The 19,130-nt window shown below is 40.4% G+C and overlaps 2 protein-coding genes across 6 annotated transcripts in view; one reads left to right on the forward strand and one right to left on the reverse strand.

The window, feature by feature from the left end:
- Positions 1-4,324, reverse strand: part of DYNC2I1 (dynein 2 intermediate chain 1) — a 36,923-nt gene extending 32,599 nt beyond the window's left edge. For both annotated transcript variants that reach the window (XM_042802041.1, XM_042802043.1), the window contains exon 1: positions 3,726-4,324. In XM_042802041.1, coding sequence (XP_042657975.1) covers positions 3,726-3,740 — 15 coding nt within the window. In that variant the 5' untranslated portion in view covers positions 3,741-4,324. The remainder of the gene's footprint in view (positions 1-3,725) is intronic.
- Positions 4,325-10,204: 5,880 nt separating this feature from the next.
- ESYT2 (extended synaptotagmin 2) overlaps positions 10,205-19,130 on the forward strand; it is an 86,299-nt gene continuing 77,373 nt past the window's right edge. For 3 of the 4 annotated variants that reach the window (XM_033009694.2, XM_033009695.2, XM_033009696.2), the window contains exon 1: positions 10,382-10,960. In XM_033009694.2, the coding sequence (XP_032865585.1) occupies positions 10,607-10,960 (354 nt within the window). In that variant the 5' untranslated portion in view covers positions 10,382-10,606. Of the gene's footprint in view, positions 10,232-10,381; positions 10,961-19,130 lie in introns of those variants that run through there. The other variant, XM_042801896.1, reaches the window with a different exon arrangement.

Raw genomic sequence — 19,130 nt, forward strand, 5'->3', positions numbered from 1 at the left:
AGTTAGGGCCACTACCTTCTGTCCTCTCACCGTACATCTCAGAGAAGAATTTGGCTCCATCTTTTCCACAGATCCTCTTTAGATACTTGAAGACAGCAGTTAGATCCCGTCTTAGTTTTCTTTTCTCTAGCCTGAACAGCTCCTTAGTCTCCTTCCCCCATCCATCAGTGCTCAAGCCCCATGGTCACCTCAGTGCCTCACTCTAGAATCTCTTTAGCACTGGGGGCCTTAAAACCCAACATTATATCGCAGACAGGGCCTTGCAAGTGCTGAGGACAGGAGAATTGTCTTCCCTACACCTGCTAGCTATGGTCTTCGTGACACATATAACCAGTATGTGGTTAACCATAACCACCTGAAGAGCACCCTGACGACTTATGTTAAAGTTTCTGGCCACCAGGACCCCCAGATCCCTTTTCTGCAGAAGCACACACAGAACCCATCCACCTGGCAAACAGTAAATACAGTACTTTCCCCTTAGCCGTATCATTTGAGCCACCCCAAACTCAGTTGTAAGAATATTTCAGGGAATAAATAACACAGGCAAGCAGTGAATCCAAAAATACCACGACAAATGTAATCTCTTTTTTTTTTTTTTTTTTTTAATCAGCAGTGATCTGACATAGCCACAACACGTTTTTGTTAGACTTTTAAAAACTGAAAGTTAAAAATAGTTAGATTACTATACATTTCAAGTGAACCAAAGCAGCTTCTGGTTTAGTAATTGCACGCATCTCAAAAAATGCTGGCACTACTTTTCAATCAACTGTCACTTAATACTTTAAAATTGTTCAGACCACACGTATAAGTTGACTGCCATATGAAATATTTGTATGTAGCAGTGAAGAAAACAGTAAAAATATAATGAAAATAACCAGACTACACATGGTCACTGTTTCACTACTCTTCCCTAGTTAAATAGATTATATTCCTTCTATCTTCATTTGCAGAGTTACTGCCCTTGAATGCTTGGCTGCTGCTAAATAAACTGAAAAAAAAAAAAAAATTGAGATCACTAAAGGAAACGAGGAGTTTTAATCTACTGAATATTTTTAACTAGTTCACAGAAGGATGATGACTATATTCAAAATGACATGACCAGGCTACACTTATTCTCAAATTTAGACTTGGTAAAAGTTACTAAAGATTAGCAAAATAATCACTGATATTTTTCTTCCACCGGTGCAGCTCATCATTCAACATTTTGTGCCCATTTTTTGCTAATTTATTATATGCAAGCATGATTTTAGTAGTATAATTTTTAAATTATTCTACATTAAAGAACTGTCTTTTCAAACTTCGATTTTACAGAAGATTGTAGTGGACTAGTAAATTTCATCTAAAGTCGATCTGAAGTACCAAGAAAGCAGCCTTTGTAACAAAACGAAAGGGCCCTTTACGTTTTATTTTCTTCTGATCCTTAAAAAAGGGAAAAAAGTTCAAATATTTATTACTGCAGAAAGTCAGATGAGAAAGTAAAAGCAAAGTTGAATATTTTCTACAGTGAAGTTTTAACAATGCCTAAGAAACTCGACAGAACTTGTGTGAGGGTAAGCTGGAAGGAAGGGTTATGGATGGGAAGAGAACAGAGTGCTGTACTGTACTCTCAAGTAGTAACCTATTCAAAATCCTTAATATGTGTAATTATGTTTTGGTTTTAGATAATATATGGGCATATATCAGCAATCAAAGAAAGAATGTTAATGATGTTAATAGCCTAAAACCAGTATAGCAAATAGACAATATCAGATAAGGTGGTTTGAGGTTTATTTCAAAGCTGAGGCCAAAGCATGCAGCAAACATTTAGAGATGATTCTTTAGTGCCCAGAAAGGTGCATCTGCCACTTTTCTGGGGTCTGCAGTTTTCATCTTCCCACCACCACTAGAACGTGTTGCTTTTATATATGGTGATTTCCCACTTAATTTTCTGCTTTTGCAAAGAACAAACAAATACAAAATAAGAGATCTTTTATAAAGTTTAAAGAAACATAATACCTTTGAGACCACTGTCACTCTGTAAGTAGAGGAATCATTGTACACACAAAAAGAAATGTTTAAAATAAACTTTAAAAGGATTTATTGAAGTTTCTCACCTGTTTGCTATTTTAGAAGTCTTTACATACTCACTTAAATCCAGATTAAGATTAGTTATTTAAACCACACTGGGGTTTGATTTAATTCATCCACCTGAGAGCATGGGGAGCTCATCAGCTGACATAAAATACCACACACTTATTGAACTCAAGAAGTGCTATGAAAATTTTTAACATTTAAGAAGCTGTTCTTTAAACTAAACAGTAAGTATGTTGCCTTATGAAGTTGGCAGAACAAGGACCCTGCTACTTCAGATAAACTCTTCAAGAGAGATCATGAAGGGTTTCTTCACTCGCTACCTAGAAAGACTGGACTGGAGGTTTTCAGAACTTATATTAAATTTTTAACTAAGTTAAGAACTCACTTAACTATGATTTTAAAGAAACAGAAAACCAGTAAACTGTCCATAGTTTTTAAACCAGAGAAAAGTACTTTATTTTTTTACATATATTTATCTTCCTTAGTTTCAGTATGAGTTGCCTATTTGAGAGCCCTCAAATAGGTAAACAGCATGGGTGATAGAACTGATTTGATAGAATAGAAACAGCAAAAGAAAGCCTTCTCATACAGTGTGGCTGTTAGTACGACTGCCTCTGGGTCTTTGGCAGTCCTATACCAATGCACCCCAAAAATTTTAGATCAAAGTTTAGCTCTCCATCACAATTCACTAACTCACCACTTTTCAGTAAAGAGATTATTGATGTACCATGGTTACTGAAATACCTGAATGAAAGTTTTTAGAGTGGTCCTAACATACTACTTCACATACCCTACCCAGCCACTCTATTTCCCACTCCATTTTCTATTCAACATGAAACACAAATTAATTAGCTGTTAAAATTCAGATTCATACAATGGTAATAAAAGTGATCTGATACTTCTGCTTTTTCAAGTGAACATGTAACACAATAGTTGATGTTAGCATGTCCGTGTGGTTTTGATTGCTTTATTTTAGAGCTCTAGAAACTTAATTTAGCACCACCATGCAAAATTTATGTGGGTTCCTAAAGAACTAAACCCCAACAATTAGCAGTTACCGGAATATCAATTGTTAAATGTACTTTAGCTACAATCTGAAACGTTAACAGCTTTGGATATTTTCAGAAACCACTTATCCTCTTCTGCAGAAAGATCTGTGGTTGATACAGCCTCATCCTTCTGCTAGAGGAATAACGACTTCCTTACTACCGCTATGGGGATGAGAGTTCTACCGGCGCGCTGACAAAACAAGGAGACTTGAAACGCCCAAGGAGTGCTATGGGGGTTCTCAGGGCCAGCGTAACAAACACTAGGGCTGTGTCCTTGCCTTGTCCCCACAGAAGCCCCCGCTAACTCAACGCCGAGGAACGCGAGACGCGGCCGGCTGAGGGGTCGGTTTTGGCAGGCGCCAAGGCACCCAAGGCATAAGGGGCCGGGAGGGGAGCAGGGGAAGGCCAAGCAGAAAACCAAGCCGGGCCGGGCCACGCTGCCACAGCCCCCGGCGCCGCCTCAGGGCCACCCCGGCGCAGCGGAAAGGGGCGCGGCGCGGCGAGTCGAGGCGAGGCGGGGCGGCCCTTCGCGCGATGTTCGCAGCAGCCAGGCCTGGGGGGCGCCGGCCGGCTCCCCCGGCCGCTTCTGCAGCGGCCCCTCACCTTCTCCCGCTCCATGGGGGGGACGAGCGGGCCGCCGCGTCCCCCCGCCGCCGCCCGCCGTAAGGAAACCGCGGCCGCGCCGCCGGGCCCGCCTAGCAACGGGCGGCCAGGGGGGAGCAGCCGATCGGCCGAGCGATGGATGGGCGCGAACGGGCTGCCGCACAGGACGGTGGGAAGAGGAGAGGGGAGGGGAGGGGGAGGAATGGCGGCCGAGCGGCTCCGGGCCTTGCTTGGCGGGACGCGGCAGGTTGGGGTGCTGGCGTGGCTGCAGGAAGGTTTGTCCCCTCGGGCCGGGGCGCAGCAGGACTTCCTCGGGTGAAGGGGCCCCGGGGAGGGCTCGGGCCCGCCCAGCACCGTCCTGCGAGGCGGGGACGGAGCGCTCGCCCAGGCAGTCTCTAAAGCACCGTTGTTCTCATCGCTGCTGGCGTTTTGCCGGCGAAGTGTGCTACGAAACCATTCCTAATCATAGCTGATGCACTTCCAGAAAAGTCATGCGCGATTACTGGGGGAGAAAATGTTAAGGACACGGGTGATCTGCTTAACGTAATCTGCTGTTTACCCAGCTGTTAAGTAGAGGCAGGTATGAGGAATACTCGTGGAAATAAAAATGTTAATATTCCCACAGTAAAACACCGGAGCTGTTTTCTGTAACAGAGCAAGTAGCATCTTACCAACCACACGTGAGACAAACGACGTGAACGACTATTGCCTGCGGGAAAGGTGTGTGCTTTTTTCGCAGCACATGTTTACAACATACTAATATGTGCAATTTAAAAGACAGGGTGAAAATTCCTCTAGGCACTTTTAACTTTGTTGACTATTTTTCCTTCTTAAGAGTAAAAAAAAAAAAAAAAAGTTAATATGTAACTGTTACTGATGATAATAATTATTCGTGTTTAGAAAACTGACTACTGAGGGGGGAAAAAAAAGCAAAGGAAGAGGCATCTTTGGGTTTGAAAAACATTCTTGCCATAGTTCAACAGGAGTTTGTCACACTGACTTCAAAGAAATAAAATTTAACCCCTTGGCGTTAGTCACTTGACAAACACATACATACAAAGCCTTGATACTGTTGCCCCTTATTAATGTTTCCAGAATAATTAAAAATGCTATAAAAGTTGCCTCACTGTCCAGACTATGAAATATTTTCCTTTATCATGTAGCAGAAAAGCAAAGGCAAATTAAGCAAGCAATTAGGAGGAAAAAAGATAAAGGAGAACCTTGATATTTTATTTAGGAAAAAACAAATCAAGAAACCACCATTAACTGTAAGTATGACCTTTAAGGGCTAAATTACATCCACTAAATATAAGCATCTATGGATACTAAACTATAAACATTCTTATGAATTATTTAGCTGTCTTTGGCAGAGCAATAATGAGCTATAAGCATTTTATATCTTCTTCCCTGAACAAATAAAAATGCATTTACAAGACATCTTGGATTAAGTCAAAGAGCTCTTTAGCCAAAGAGCCAAACACATGGAATGAGGCATCTGCTTAGGAGAGGATACTCTGCAGAAATGCTGTCCTACATATAGAGGCTGAAGGACAAAAACTGCCTTCAAGTACTCTAATTGAATTTTGGTTTTAACAACAATATAGCAAATGTATATAACTAAAACTAGCAAATGTAACAGTGTTACCAAAGACTGGACAGAAGAAAAAGCTTTTTTTCAATGATTCAGAATATGCATATGTATTAGTTGCAAAAAAAAAAAAAAATCAGTTTTGGATGCAAATGGCTTTTTCTTACCATTATTAGAGTATACTAGTCAGGCAGTTTTATGGCAAGAGGCAAATTACAGACGTGGAAAGGCACCACTAGAGGGTTTGGAAAGAACTTTTCAAACCTTAACGCCAGGGGTCAAGCTGAAGTTTAACAGCTGCATGACAACACAAGCTGGAATAACACCTTTGGAATAAGAGAACTAAAATTTGTGCATGTTTAAATGTTTTCACCATGTATTACAATAAGCTACAGATTCTCGCTAGTGATAAAAATGAATACAAGCAATTAAATGACACATATCTGTTGTATTATTAGACAGCACAAAAGGATGCCTTAGCTTTTCTTGGAAAGAAAAGCGTTCTAAACAAGGCTTTTGGTAGCCCTGGGAATTATAATACAATTTTAGCTTCTACATACTTTTCTCTTGTCTGGCTGGGTACACATAGCTGCTTCACCTGCACTGTTATCTGAAAAACAGGAATATGAAATAACTCAATTTTTTTATATTCTGTAGTAGTAAGCCATTTTTTGTCTTTGGATGTTCCTCTTATCCTGTGAAGCAATGTTGTATTTTTCTTCACCTCTGTATGGCATGACACACAACAGCATTGCATCAAAAAATTGCTGGAAATATGAACCCTCATAGGGACAACATAGGGCAACCCTCCATCATGCTTAAAAACTATGATTCTTATATTACCAAAAAAAAAAAAAACCACAAACAAAACAAAAAGCCTTTTTTGTATGAAGGAAGAGACTTGTTAAGATCTAGACTTTGTAGCTATATTCCCTTTTTTTTAGCCAATTTCTGCTGAGGCTTTATGAAGATGAAAACTCAAATATTACTATCAATGGAGGTGCATAAATGACCTCTTGCAAAATGTTTATGTTAGTCAATCTTCCAGGTTCATAAATAGAAACAACAAAGATGTCAATCTCTGAAGTAAACATTGTGTCTTTAGTGTTTAACTTGTAAGAATACCTTTAGGAAAAAAAAAATACTTTAACCCTTGTAAAAACTTATTAAGAAACACATTTTAGTGGAAAGTCTTTCTGTCTTCAGGAACAATAAATATTTGAGGATCTTGTAATGAGAGTACAATTTATGCATTCAGTGAAACTGAAGCCAGATTGTGTGATACCAGGGATCAGACACGTATGGTTTTGTTCCAAACAACAGAAGCTCTGTATACTAAACAGGTATGGTAGAGTCTTCTGACTCTTTGTGCTATGTGTTAGGTATTTTGAAGCAGACAGTAAATATTTGTGCTATACAGTAGATAATTTGAAGCAGGCTGGATAAAACCAAACACAGAAGTAGTGAGTATTCCATCATGAGAATTTACTAGGAAGAAATATCATGCAAACTATGTTTCCGTTAATAATTCAGAAATTTTTAGGAAAAAAGCTGAGTAAACATTCTCAGACTTTTATTCAATATTTATATTCAATAATTAAAAACTTGTAGAGAGAAGCATCAGGCTGAAATAAGGTATAATATCAAAAATTGTTCTTCAGGAAGATTAACTCTTACTGAAAATTCTCAAGAAGCAACAATTAAAGTAGCTTCCAAAACATGTTTTCTTGTGTGAAATCCAAAGACTCTGGGGAAACTTAGGTTTTCTTTTTAACCATATAAACTGAATTTTGCCAGTTTTTCTCATCCTCAAAGCCCCAGATGTATAAATTAGATCATCTGGGAAGTTATTCTGAAGAATAGTGCTGGTACTTACTGGGAAAAAAAGCATCATGGCAAACTGATGTGATGTAAGGTAAAGATAATCATAGGACAACACTACTTTGACTCCAATGGAAGCTGTTAAGTTTGAACAAGCAAAAAAGGAATCCAATAAAAAGGAGGAACAAACACATATGTCTAAGAATGGGTATAAAGGCATACTGCAAGCAGAAGTTATTAATTAAAATTCTAAGAAGGCAACAGACATACAAAGCAGGATATGAAAAGAATATTATCTAAATTAGATAAATATAATCATCTCTGTAGCTGATACAATTCACTATAGGATACTTAAGGAAAAGCCAGAGTAATCTCTGGGCCATAAGTGAGTATCTTCAAGAGTTCCTGAAGCATTGAAGACTGCTGTTTTAAGTATTGAAAAATAGGATCAGGAAATATGTGAATTAACAATTCCAAGATTCTCAATCAAATTATTAAACTATATATCAGCACCAGAAAGATCATAAGAAACAAATAACTTGTGTTGATCCAGAACATTTTACAAAAAACTTTATAATAGAGCAACTGACTAATTTATCCCCTAGCAGCGGAGTTTATATCTTGATCTTAACAAGACTCTTTTGTCCCTATTATAATAATGAGTGTGCTAATTTTATACCACCCAGTTTCTTCATCAAAGTACTGTGTGGGCCCAAGTCAGTTATCTACAGAAGTTCTAAGAAGTCAGCAGTAATGTCTTTATCAGAACTTTCTATTGATTGTACGGATAAATGCTATCAAATTAATGCTACAAGATCTTGTTTCTGTTTGCCTATTTGATTCGCACAGTATCACCCACCTTTAGTTCTGATTAATCAAACTTCCATATCAACTAATGAATTACTCTGCCCAGGATCAATGCTAGGCTGGCAGGCCTACACTTATGTGTTTGCCATCCTAAATGCTACTACAAGATTAATCTTTTTTTCTGCTATTTCTCCAGTGTATTAATACTGACTGTACAGGGTACTCCTCTACAAATTCTATCTCCAGATCACTTGCAGAATACACACTGAGACATAAAGGAGAGCAGAATAAGATGCAGCATATGGTTAGTTGACAAACGTCATATTAATTCAATCATTTTTTTTTCTTGTTTTGAATTCTCATTTTGGTTTGTGGTATAGTTGTATTGTGCTTCAGATACTATGAAGCCAGATAGGGAAATAAAATTAAGCAAAGGAGTCCAGGACTGAGAACAAAGGGCTTGAAAAAATCAGAAAATATTAATAGTATTTGTTGTGATGGAGGGAGCCCACATACAATATGGCCATTTGTACTAGGCATTACTGAAACTCAAGAGTGAGGAGTTCACAAGAAAGTCTGTGTAAGCAAACTAATTAGAAGAGGAATACAATAACTGCAAAAAATCACCCACATTTACTGTAGTTTGATATTGTTGGTATCCAAATGGATCACGGAGTCATACTTGATAGCCCCAGTTTAAGGTAACAAGCTTTTATATGGTCTTATGCTGCCCTTCAGTCCCCTCACTATTACAGCCTGAGGTGTTCTGAGTTCTCTAGAAGTAAAAACCCAAAGTAAGTAAATTGTAATTTCAAAGCCTGGATTACCATATAGTTGTAAATAATTGATCTTGTGACTTCTTTTTGTGTCATTTGGTCGTTCTGAAGTTTCATCCTAACCTAATTACACAGGTGAAGAACAGACATTGTCAATGGTGAAAGAGGGAGTAAAGAAAAGCAATATGAGTCTATGGTCAGAAATTGTTTCTACTTAGAGTGGTCCATTGTGTCTGATTGCAGGCATGGAGGCAATTTGGAAAGATGATAGAACAGCACATTCGGTTGTCAAGATTCTTTTCCCAATTCTGCACTGCAGCACTCGGTAAACAACTTTTTGTGCTGTTGCTTTTCTGACTTTCCATTTATCTGGATGATTGAGATGAGGTTGCTTTCACTACTGAAGGAAATGAAGCTTATGCAGCTTTCCTATTTGTCTGTTTGTATGTGGTGATGCAACTTTTCAGCCTATTGGCTAAATTCATTCTACCCTCTTCCCTGCCTGCAAATACTAGTCCCATAAAGTCCTACAGATTTTGTGAAAATTAGCAGCTGAAGAGAGGGGCATAAGAAGACCCTCACTCCCACTAAGTGAAAGGTTAGCTATTTAAAGCCAAAAGAAAAAAAAATCTCCTGCTAAATGCTGAGTTTAATCAGTGTGTACCAGCAAACTGATTAGCACACAGCAAAGGACAAACAACAGCTGCCCCTTACGAAACTGATGGTTACATTAAAATTATTGAAAAGAGAAAAGACAGGTAGGAGGCATGATGTGGGAAGCAGGTGTTACGATGTTAAAGGGATACAGGACACAACCCAGTAGAAAATCATCTTTTTTAGTTCCACAGATTAGGATTTGTGTAATCCCAAAATCGTGGGTGCTACCGTGTATTGACAAGATGACAGAGGATCCAGCTTTACCTGAGGGCGCGTGAGCCAAGCTTTGGGAAACACCTGTTGGAACTATGGAGTAGAGTGACTGGCCTCTAGTTCCTCTAAGCCACTGATCAGTCGGTCCTTTAATAATATCCCTCAATAGAGAACAGAGGGAAATACCAAACTCGTTACTGAAGGGTGTAACAGGTAGACACCCTCCAGCCACGTACGCGAGTGGCGGGAACGCGCAGATGGTGCGGTTTGCCCGTGAGGAGGCACGCGCTAGCGCGGCCCCTGAGGCCTTGGCGAGCGGGCGCTGCTTCGTGCCACCCCGCAAGAGCCCGCTGCCTCCTTACGCCCCCCGGAGCCGCGCTCCCGCCCCCTGCGGCGCGTTGCCCCCCCTCTCGTTCCTGCGAGGCCAAGCAGCGATGGCCGGTGGCCGCTGCGGGCGGGTTAGCCGCCCCGAAGGGAGGCTGGGTGTGCGGGGGTGTGAGGCGATGAGGGGGGTGTGAAGCGACGGGGGTCCCGACGGTAGTGAGGAGAGCTCGGCGAGAGGCGGCGACGGTCTCCTCCTGGCCCGGATCCCATCGTCTGGGGAGAGCGAACCCGCGCTTCCCAGTGCAGGCCTGGAAGGGAAGGTTGGCGAAAGTAACGGCGGCGGCGGGGGGTCGGCGGGACGCCCTGGGCGGTGGGGGGGGCGGGGCGGGCAGCGGCAGCGCGGGCGCCGGTGCCCGGGGCCGAGGCGCCCCCTGGCGGCGGCACCGCCCCCCCACCCGCGGCGGCGGCTGCTCGGGCCGGGCCGCCCCGAACCCGGAAGCGGGCGGCGGGTGGTGTCGGTGCGCGGTGAGCGGGGCCGGGCGCAGGATGCGAGGCGCCGCCGCCGCCCTGCCCCCCCTGCCCGCTCGCAGCCAGCGCCCGAGGAGGAGGAGCAGCGGCAGCAGCAGCAGCAGAAGCAGCAGCGGGGCGGCGGCGGGAGGAGCGGCAGCAGTGGTAGGAACCGCCGCTGCGATAGCATGAGCGGGGCCGCGGCGAAGCAGTCCCCCGGCGAGGGGTCCGCCACGGATCCCGCCGCCGCGGAGAAGGTGGCGGCTGGGGACTCGGTGCCGGAGCCGCCGCCGCTGCTGAGCGTGGACGTGACCGGTTTGGTGTCGCAGTTTGCGAGGAGCTTCGTGCTGATCTTCCCCGTGTATGTGCTGGGCTACCTGGGTCTGAGCTTCAGCTGGGTCCTCATCGCCCTGTGCGGGCTCTTCTGGATCCGCAGGCACCGCGGCGGCAAGACCTCCCGCCTGGGCCGGGCGCTCGCCTTCCTGGAGGACGAGGAGGAGGCGGTGCGGCTCAGCGTCTCCTCCGCAGATCTGCCTGCCTGGGTGAGTGGCCAACACCCCTCGGCGCTTCGGAGGGAGCAGCCGCCGGGCGGGCTGGGGCCTGTCACCTCCCCGGGGCTTGCGTGACGCTCGCCCCCGCAGTGCACAACTCCCCCTCCAGCCCCTCGTTCCCCGTTCCCGGGCTGAGGGGGAAGAGGCTTGCTCCAGGCCAGAGCCCCAGAGCCGGCCTGGCCGGAGGGAGGGGGCCGGGAGCGGGCATCCCCCTGCGCCCCTCGGCTGCTCGGCCCCGTTTGCCAGCCGCTTTCGGGACGCGCCGTCCCGCGGCGGGAGCGGCGTTGCCGGGCGCGGGCCGTCGCAGGGACCCTCCCGCCGCCGGGGTGGCCGGTCCCCGCGGCCCGTTAGCCCCCGCCGCAGCCGTGTGGGGCCAGCCCCCCGGACTGCCCTGCGGCCTGAACCTGTCATGGCCGGGGTTTCCCTTGCAGAAATAAACTTTACCTCAGCGCTTTTTTTTTTTTTTTTTTTTTTTTTTTTTTTCTCCTTTTCCCCCCGTAAATGCCAGTGACGCACACGTCTTGGATGTGGCGAGGTCTCTACCGTGCACAGATCTCGCAGCTCGGACAGGAACCTTTTTTTAAAAAGTTGAGATTAGAGGCAGACAAAATCAGTATCTGAATGGTTTTACGGTTTTCAGTAAACTGTTACTTAATAGGGAGTGCCCTAAAAATGAGGTGGTGTTTCTGGCTGGTTTCAGGGTTGTGACGTGGGGACTAAGGTAAAGGGGTTGTGGTGGCCTTATTTGTGCATCACTGGTGAGTTTTAAAAGGCTTTCTATGAAAGTGGAGTCCTTGAAAGTTTCAGGCTTTCTAGTAAGTATTTAGAACTGCCTTTTTTTTTTTTTTTTTTTTTTTTAGCTGAAACTCAGCTTCAAAGTTGAATACATTTTCTTCGTAAATTTTCCTTTGGAAGATTAACACATTTTAAAATACTATGACAGCCAGACACCTGACAGTGTCAGTGCTCATCCAGGCCTCCGTATGTCCTGGTCTGTCCTGGTGATCTGCTGTGCAGAGCTTGCTGCTTGCTTAGTCCCCATACATGAAGTCTTGAGGGTTTCTGCTAAATCTTTCTGTGTGATTTCTTTGTTGCCTGCTCTCCACTCCTCAGTAATAGCCATCAGCATCTCTGCTAGGTACTCTCTGCAGTGACTGCATCGAGCAGTGTTGTGATGATAAGTGTCCAAGTAGCTGTTCTCATTTAAAAGATTGCTATACCTGATGTGAGCTGTTCTAGCTTTACTAAGGAAGTTATAGGAGTTCTGCACATCTGGAGAGAATATAATGTATAGGTATGAGATGAGAGTCTTTTTTGATTCCTGTTTCTTCATATCTTTTACCCAAGTTTTCGTGAAGGATCATGGTAAAAACGAGGACAAGTTTTAGAGAGATGAAGTGTTTTAATGCTTGAAGCTGAGATGTGAGTCTTAAATAATGTGGTTAATAGCTCTTATGTTAGCTGTGTGGGGGTTTTTTTGTTTTTCCCCCTGTAATCATACAGCAATATAATGGAAGTGTTCTGATTTGATGTGTTTAAATTAATTAATTGAAGCTAGATTTGTTGTGGAGGGTTTTATATAGTAACTATTTGCTGGTAACTAAGTAGTAGATATTTAATCCTAGTGCTGTGTGTAAATTCTATTTTAAGTCACGGTTTGTTACTTTCGATAAAATGGCAGTTTATTCCTGTGTGAAGTTGTACAAGTAACTGAAGATTTAGAAAGGGGCTTCTTGACTCAAGTCAGAGGCAAAAAATCAGAGAGGAATGAGTGCTGGTTGAAGACACATGCATATCACATGGTATCATGAGAAAGCAACTGATCAATATGCAGGGTTCCCCCAAAAGTGTGACCTTCTGATACACCTGTTGGCAGACATATTGTAAATCACTGTTTTTTTGTTTGTGTTTTTTTTTTTTTTTGTGGGATTTTTTTGTTTGTTTGTTTTTTCCCCTCTTTAATCATGTTCTTTAAAGATCTTGGTTCTTGTCTGTTTTCTGACATAAATGCTACATTCTGGAAGTATCCAAATAAATGTATCTTCCAGATGAAATTCAATCTGGACAACAGAGGTCTTCTGAGAACTGAAGGACCACTTAAATCAAAAGTGGTCTTCAGTGTCTGCTGTCATGGTCATTAAGGTTTATGTGAGTCTTTTTGCTGCCTCCGTGATGTTTCTTGGAAAACTGCTGTTCTTCCTTCTGCTTTATGTGTGTTGTCTTGGAGATTCATGGATTTCAGTCATTTCAAATAAGAGCGGTGGATGTTATATAGAGCCTGACATCTCTTTAATAGGTAACAAGTTTATCCATCTCAATATGGACTCCAAACTGAAATATGTTCCCTTGGTTTCTGGTCAATGAAATAAACTTGAGTAGGGCAGTGCTGTGTTTTAAATATAGGAAATTTTTTACTCTTTTGGGACTGAAACTGAGATGTAATAAACCATTTTTCAAATAAAGTTATGTAACATCCCAAGCATTTATTTGACATGTGGTATCTTTCTGGGTTCTTGACTGGAAAAGAACTTTAGCTGAGCAGCAGTGTATGGAAGGTGCGATTTCCTCCCACCACTGACCTTGGAATTGATTGCTGCTTTAGCGATTCATTTTAAGTATTCAGTATACTGTATGGAGTTACTGATTTTTAAGAAAGTGGTTATTGAAGGAGTAATGAATTAAGATTTTTTTTTTTTTTTTTTTGTGCTGGCAGTATGCTCAATTATGATTTGAAAGTGATACTGTTGTGCTATAACACTAGAGTTCGTAATGTTAATTATTAGTTTTCTAAATTAGCTTTGCTTCCTTCATAAGCAGGTGGCTATACAATAGGAATATTCTGTACTGTGCATGTAAAATGAATTAATTCAACATGAATACAAGTTATGTTATTTAAAATGTCAACACTGAACTATTTAAAATAAATATGCATGTGCTAAAAAATATTTCATTTACAATCTTAAAATATTAAGATCTCTACTCAAAGACTTGCTAACATGTAGCTATAGCTTTGCTGCATGTTTGGAAGATGTCACTGATTATATGGGGTGGGAGGGAGCAGAGGTGGGTGCTTTTCCAAGTCGTGTAAAACTAGACAGCAGAATTTACAATGAGAAGGGATTGCAGATCAAAATGGTCTTTAAATAAAGTAGACATTTCCCCTTTCATAGCAACATTTTATACATATATATGTATATCTATATAAATTACATATATATGTAATTTATACTGGAATTAATGTCATTAAGATGCAAACGTATGTAGAGAAAGTGGCATTTTTTTCTATCGCTCTCAGTTTTTAAAAGCCAGTTATCATGTTGCCTTTTATTTTTAAAATAGTAATGAAATTTCATAATCTTAAGTGGTATAACAAATGTACTTTGCTCTTTCTCAAAACAACCAAAAAAGTTAATGTAGTTTTTACCGTAGTAGGGGCTTTTGGTTGCTTAATGTGACTTCTGTAATGTGCCAATGTACTATGTTTGGCATCTTTTTGGATAAGTGAAACTATGACTCTTATTTTCTTCAACATACAGATAAAAAGCCATGCTGAATTTTTTTCCCCCAGATTAATTATAAATTTGGCCTGGTACCAGGAGCTGTATCAGTGTGCAGTCTGTCAGCAAGAATGCAGACTGCAGACTGAAATAGGAACAAAACTTAGTTTTTTAAATAATTGATTCTGAAAACAGATTTAGACAATTTTCTTCATATCCTTAACCATGTATTATATAGAAACTGAAATACTGTTCATCACTGTAGTAAAAGTAATGCCATATTAAAACATTAATTACAAGTCTACTGTAGCATTTTGGGTCCTACAGACTCACTTGAGTTTCTGCTTCAGTTTGGAGTGACTTTTAGGGTTTTGTTTTTGTTGTTTTATTTTCTAATCTGCTTAAGGTAAAATGAAAAATCTGCCTAAACCTAAATAGGTGTGTAGTCACCTTTTTAACTAAACTAACTTACAGTCCTATTGTAAAGAGATCTGGTAGATCTTCTTCCTCTTGGGAAGCTGTATGAAATTCTTGCAGACAGTGTTGTGAATTACCATTGAACTGCTACAACTATAAGGAAGAGATAATGTCAGCATGTATCCTTTTTACTAGATGCTGATGTCTAGCTCTAAAATAAAACAACTATCAACCCATCTTTTATTGAGTGTTTTTGCAGTGGTGATGTTCAGTAAAGCATGACTTCAGTAGTAGTTGCATATTTCTTGGTTGAATGTTGATTGAATGTTGAACAAACTGCTAGTGTTTAAGGGATGAGGAACCATTCTGAGTGAAAGCAGACTTCAGAACGCTTGTCTGAAAAGGGAAATTGTGATTTATAACTATGAAGTTATTTGAATTTAGTTTAATATGTTAGAATAAAATATGCATATATACTTTTTTTCTACCCTCAAGCCCTTCCATGAACTTCCTGTCAAATATCCCAATTATATGGTTAGGCCAACAAAGACATTGCTTTTTACTGATATTGGGAAAGCAGACCCAGTGTTTGTGGAAGAAAAATGGTTAGGTAGCTCTAACTGCAGGGTTGTATCCTGTACTGAGCAGCATCTGCAGTGAAGGTTGAGGTGGTTACATTCTTACATGTGTTTGATATGAGGATTTCTTAGTGAAGTAGAATCCAACTTTCTGACTGGATCTTAGATTGATAGTTTGGGATGGGAATTTCCAAAGAATCCCTGCTGATGGGTTTTTTAAGTATGTGCTCAGTAAACCTGAAAAACAAGTGGACTTATGAAATACAATGTGTGTTTTTAATTGCCGTAGAACAAAAATATCATCTTCTTAACTTCTAATTAGAACTTTGGTTAATGCTGTTATTACTGTAGCTGTAAGAATTGTAGGTGTCTTTTTATACAACATATTAAAAAGTGAAAAGGAAGACTGTGAGGCATCGTGACACATTCTTCTGATCCTTTCTCCAAATGTTAGTTGAGCATGTTAGAATTAATTTCCTGAGGAGTGATTTATAAGAAAAATTACTTCTGTGTATGGCTACTTAGTGCGAAGCTGGATCTAATCGGTTTATATGGTTAGTACTGCAGATGGCCATGTACTCTGGACTGCCAGCCTGCATCTGGAAAGTATGAAGGGGTGTGAGTAAGAATAGAGTAATAACTTGTGAGTACTTAACAACTGAAGTCCATGTTCTCCTTCTGCCTTATTATTTTCTTTCAAAACTGCCTTCTGTTCTAGTGCCTCATAGTGTATGTGTAATACACGTGTATTGTGGTTTGTGTGATTTTTTTTTTTTTGTTATTTTTTAAAATAAGTTTAATTTGGTTCAGTATTATTTCTTGTAGTTAAGAAGGTAAGCTGGGTGAATTTCTAAGGGTACCCCATAGTTAAGAGACATGTGAATGATGTTTTTAGGAATGGAGAACCAGAGGAACAGGTCATTTATGTTGGACAATTGATCATATCTTACTGTTCCTCAAATAAAGTTTTCAAATTTAGTGTGTTAAAACTATGCTGAGATGACGTCTGTCACATAACACATTCTCTCACATAGTGATGTGATAAGCATCACTATGTGATTCATATGTAAAGGTCCTCTTCCAGAATATTTATGGTAGAAAGATACATGATGAACTGATGTTTATGAATATGATATCAAACTACTAAAGAAAAATATTAACCTGAAAGTATTAGTATGCTTCTTGAACTGTTTTTAGGTGCAACAGACCCTCTAAAAATGTAGGTATAATATATTATTTTTTCATATAACAAACTGATATTACGTAACAGTTATTACTGAGTTTTGGGACTATTGGTAATGTGTTTTATAATTGTGCTGTTTCTCTGAATAACTAAGGAAGGTGTGTACAAGTATTTTTAGTGTTTTTCTTGGTTTGTTTTTGATTTGCATTTTAGATTGCTAGTGTTGTTTCCATGTCTAAATAGTTTGGCATATGACGGCTGGCCCAACTTTAGCCATAGTTGAAAACGTGGGAGTTGTAAAGACCTTGTCAGTTAAGACTGGGTTTTTGTGGAAGAAAAAGGGTCTAAGAGTAGCAGTCGACCTTTTCTGCCTCTTCTACAAGATTCTTCTCATTTTACATTACTACTGCTTTTTGCAATTGTTGGCACTTCACAGTGTGGTTGGATATGCGTTCTAATACTTTTTTTTTTTCCCACATGAGAGCTTGCTGGAAAGTAGGAAGATGAATCAGGGTTATTGTCAAAACATTTTCATTGTAGTTTTTAGTAATGAAAGCCTGTTCTAGAACTTTTAAGTGTTCTGAACAATTTTTTGGTGTCCTGTTCATATTTTTTAAAGTTAAAGAAGTGGCAGCATTTTGTTTCTGGTAAGATAAAAATCTTTGACTTAATTTGATTTATATTGCAGTTTATCTTCCATTTATCAAATCATCACTAATTATAGGACTCAAAAGGTTCTCTAATTGCTGAAATTGCCTTTAGCATAACTTCTTTTGAGCTTGGCAACATTTTTTTGCTGACCATATGCCTCTACTTGATCTGAGGTGTGGTTTTGTGAAGTTCTAAAAAGAATGCTAATTTTTTAATATCATCTGTAGTGTCATAAACCAGTTTGTCAGAGCCTTATAGTAGTATATCATATTATGAAAGCAGCAATTAATGATTATAAATTAACCTATGCCATTGATTTGTTATGTTTCAACATGTAGATACAAGGGAGTCAATAGGAGAGTATGATCCTTCTGGAAGGATAACAGAAATAAGAAATTTTGTATGAGACAGTTTAGGTACAGAATGTTTTGACCTCCAAAGTCTCGTATTTCTCTTTGTTTTTCCTTACTGTTGGATAATATAAATTAAATCCGATTTTACCCTTTCCTAAAGAAATTTAGAACAGACACCCCACCAGCAGCTTTGGAGCTTTTCTGTGACCTAGCAGCAGCCAGCTTCTAAGTTTTGTGTACCAAGCTTGACAGGCCAGCAGAATTTAAAGTGTAGTATATGTAGAGTTGCTTTTGTGTGTTCAGGGGAAATACTGGACCACTTCAAAGAAGAAAATTAAATCCTTATCTTTGGCTGGTGTTTGTGAACACTTAATGAAAACAAAGGATATACAGAGATGAAGTATTCAGCATAGAATCAAATGTGAATAAGAACAGTGGGAAACAGTATTTTGATAAGAAGAGAGGAGAGTGTTTTTATTTTAAACAACTGTTTGAAATTAGTAAATTATGAAACTGAACTATTTAGGGAGGTCTGGCATTTTATAACTTGCATAGCTTTTGGATCATATGGCACTTTGATATTTCTGGATAAGATTTGTTTCAGTTGATTGAGGAGAGAGTTCTGTAAAGTTCAGAAAGAGAATGTTGGGTGGGGAATAAGAGAGAAGAATCAAATAAAAAATTTGCTAAAAGTGACCATGTGTGAAATGATGGAAGACAGTTGCCGATTTGATGTGTTTGATAGAGTTTGTAGTTGTCCAAGGTGGCATGAACTGACCCAGGACCCTTCTTTAGTTCCATCTGCCATGCACTAAATGCTTTTCTCATTTTGCAGCAAAAGAAAGAGAGGATCTGGACAGCACTTGCATTTCTTAGTCTTAGTACTTTTTTTGAGGAAGCCTTGGCTTTTCACTGAATGAGATTAATTCTGTTGGGGCAGATAGGGAAATACGATAGCGTAATTAAAGATGTCTGTATATTTTTTGAAAATAACAAGCCAACTTATTTTTTTTTTCTTTCTGGCACTTGCCACCTTCTCTGTGTTTTGATTTCACAGATGTTGTTCCTTTTATTATGTTTTTAATGTAAGTTTTGTGACTTTTCTTAGCTGACAATCAAAGCATAAGTCACAAAATGGATCATTGTCAGGCCTGGAAAGTGAGGTTATACAAACTTGCCATGTAGGCTTATGGAGTAACTGACAGCAATAGTAGGTTTCTTCTCTACTCACTAGAATTAGGCCAGATTAAACTTGTTTTATAAGGAAGTTTCATTACGAAAGTGAGGTTCAAGAATCCTGAATCCTTTTCTGACTTCGGGAGCATGTATTCAACAAGTACACTGGTCTTGCTGAATCCATTCCATTTACCTCAGTGTCGTGGTTTGGTCCCTCGTTCCTTAACACAGTCCTGTGTTTCTGTTGTGTCTCTACCTCTACATCAGGGTTCACGTGAGGAGCTTTGTCCCATATCCTCTTGAACC

This window comes from Tyto alba, unplaced genomic scaffold (genome assembly GCF_018691265.1).
Source record: "Tyto alba isolate M040663 unplaced genomic scaffold, T.alba_DEE_v4.0 Super-Scaffold_38, whole genome shotgun sequence".
NCBI lineage: Eukaryota > Metazoa > Chordata > Aves > Strigiformes > Tytonidae > Tyto > Tyto alba.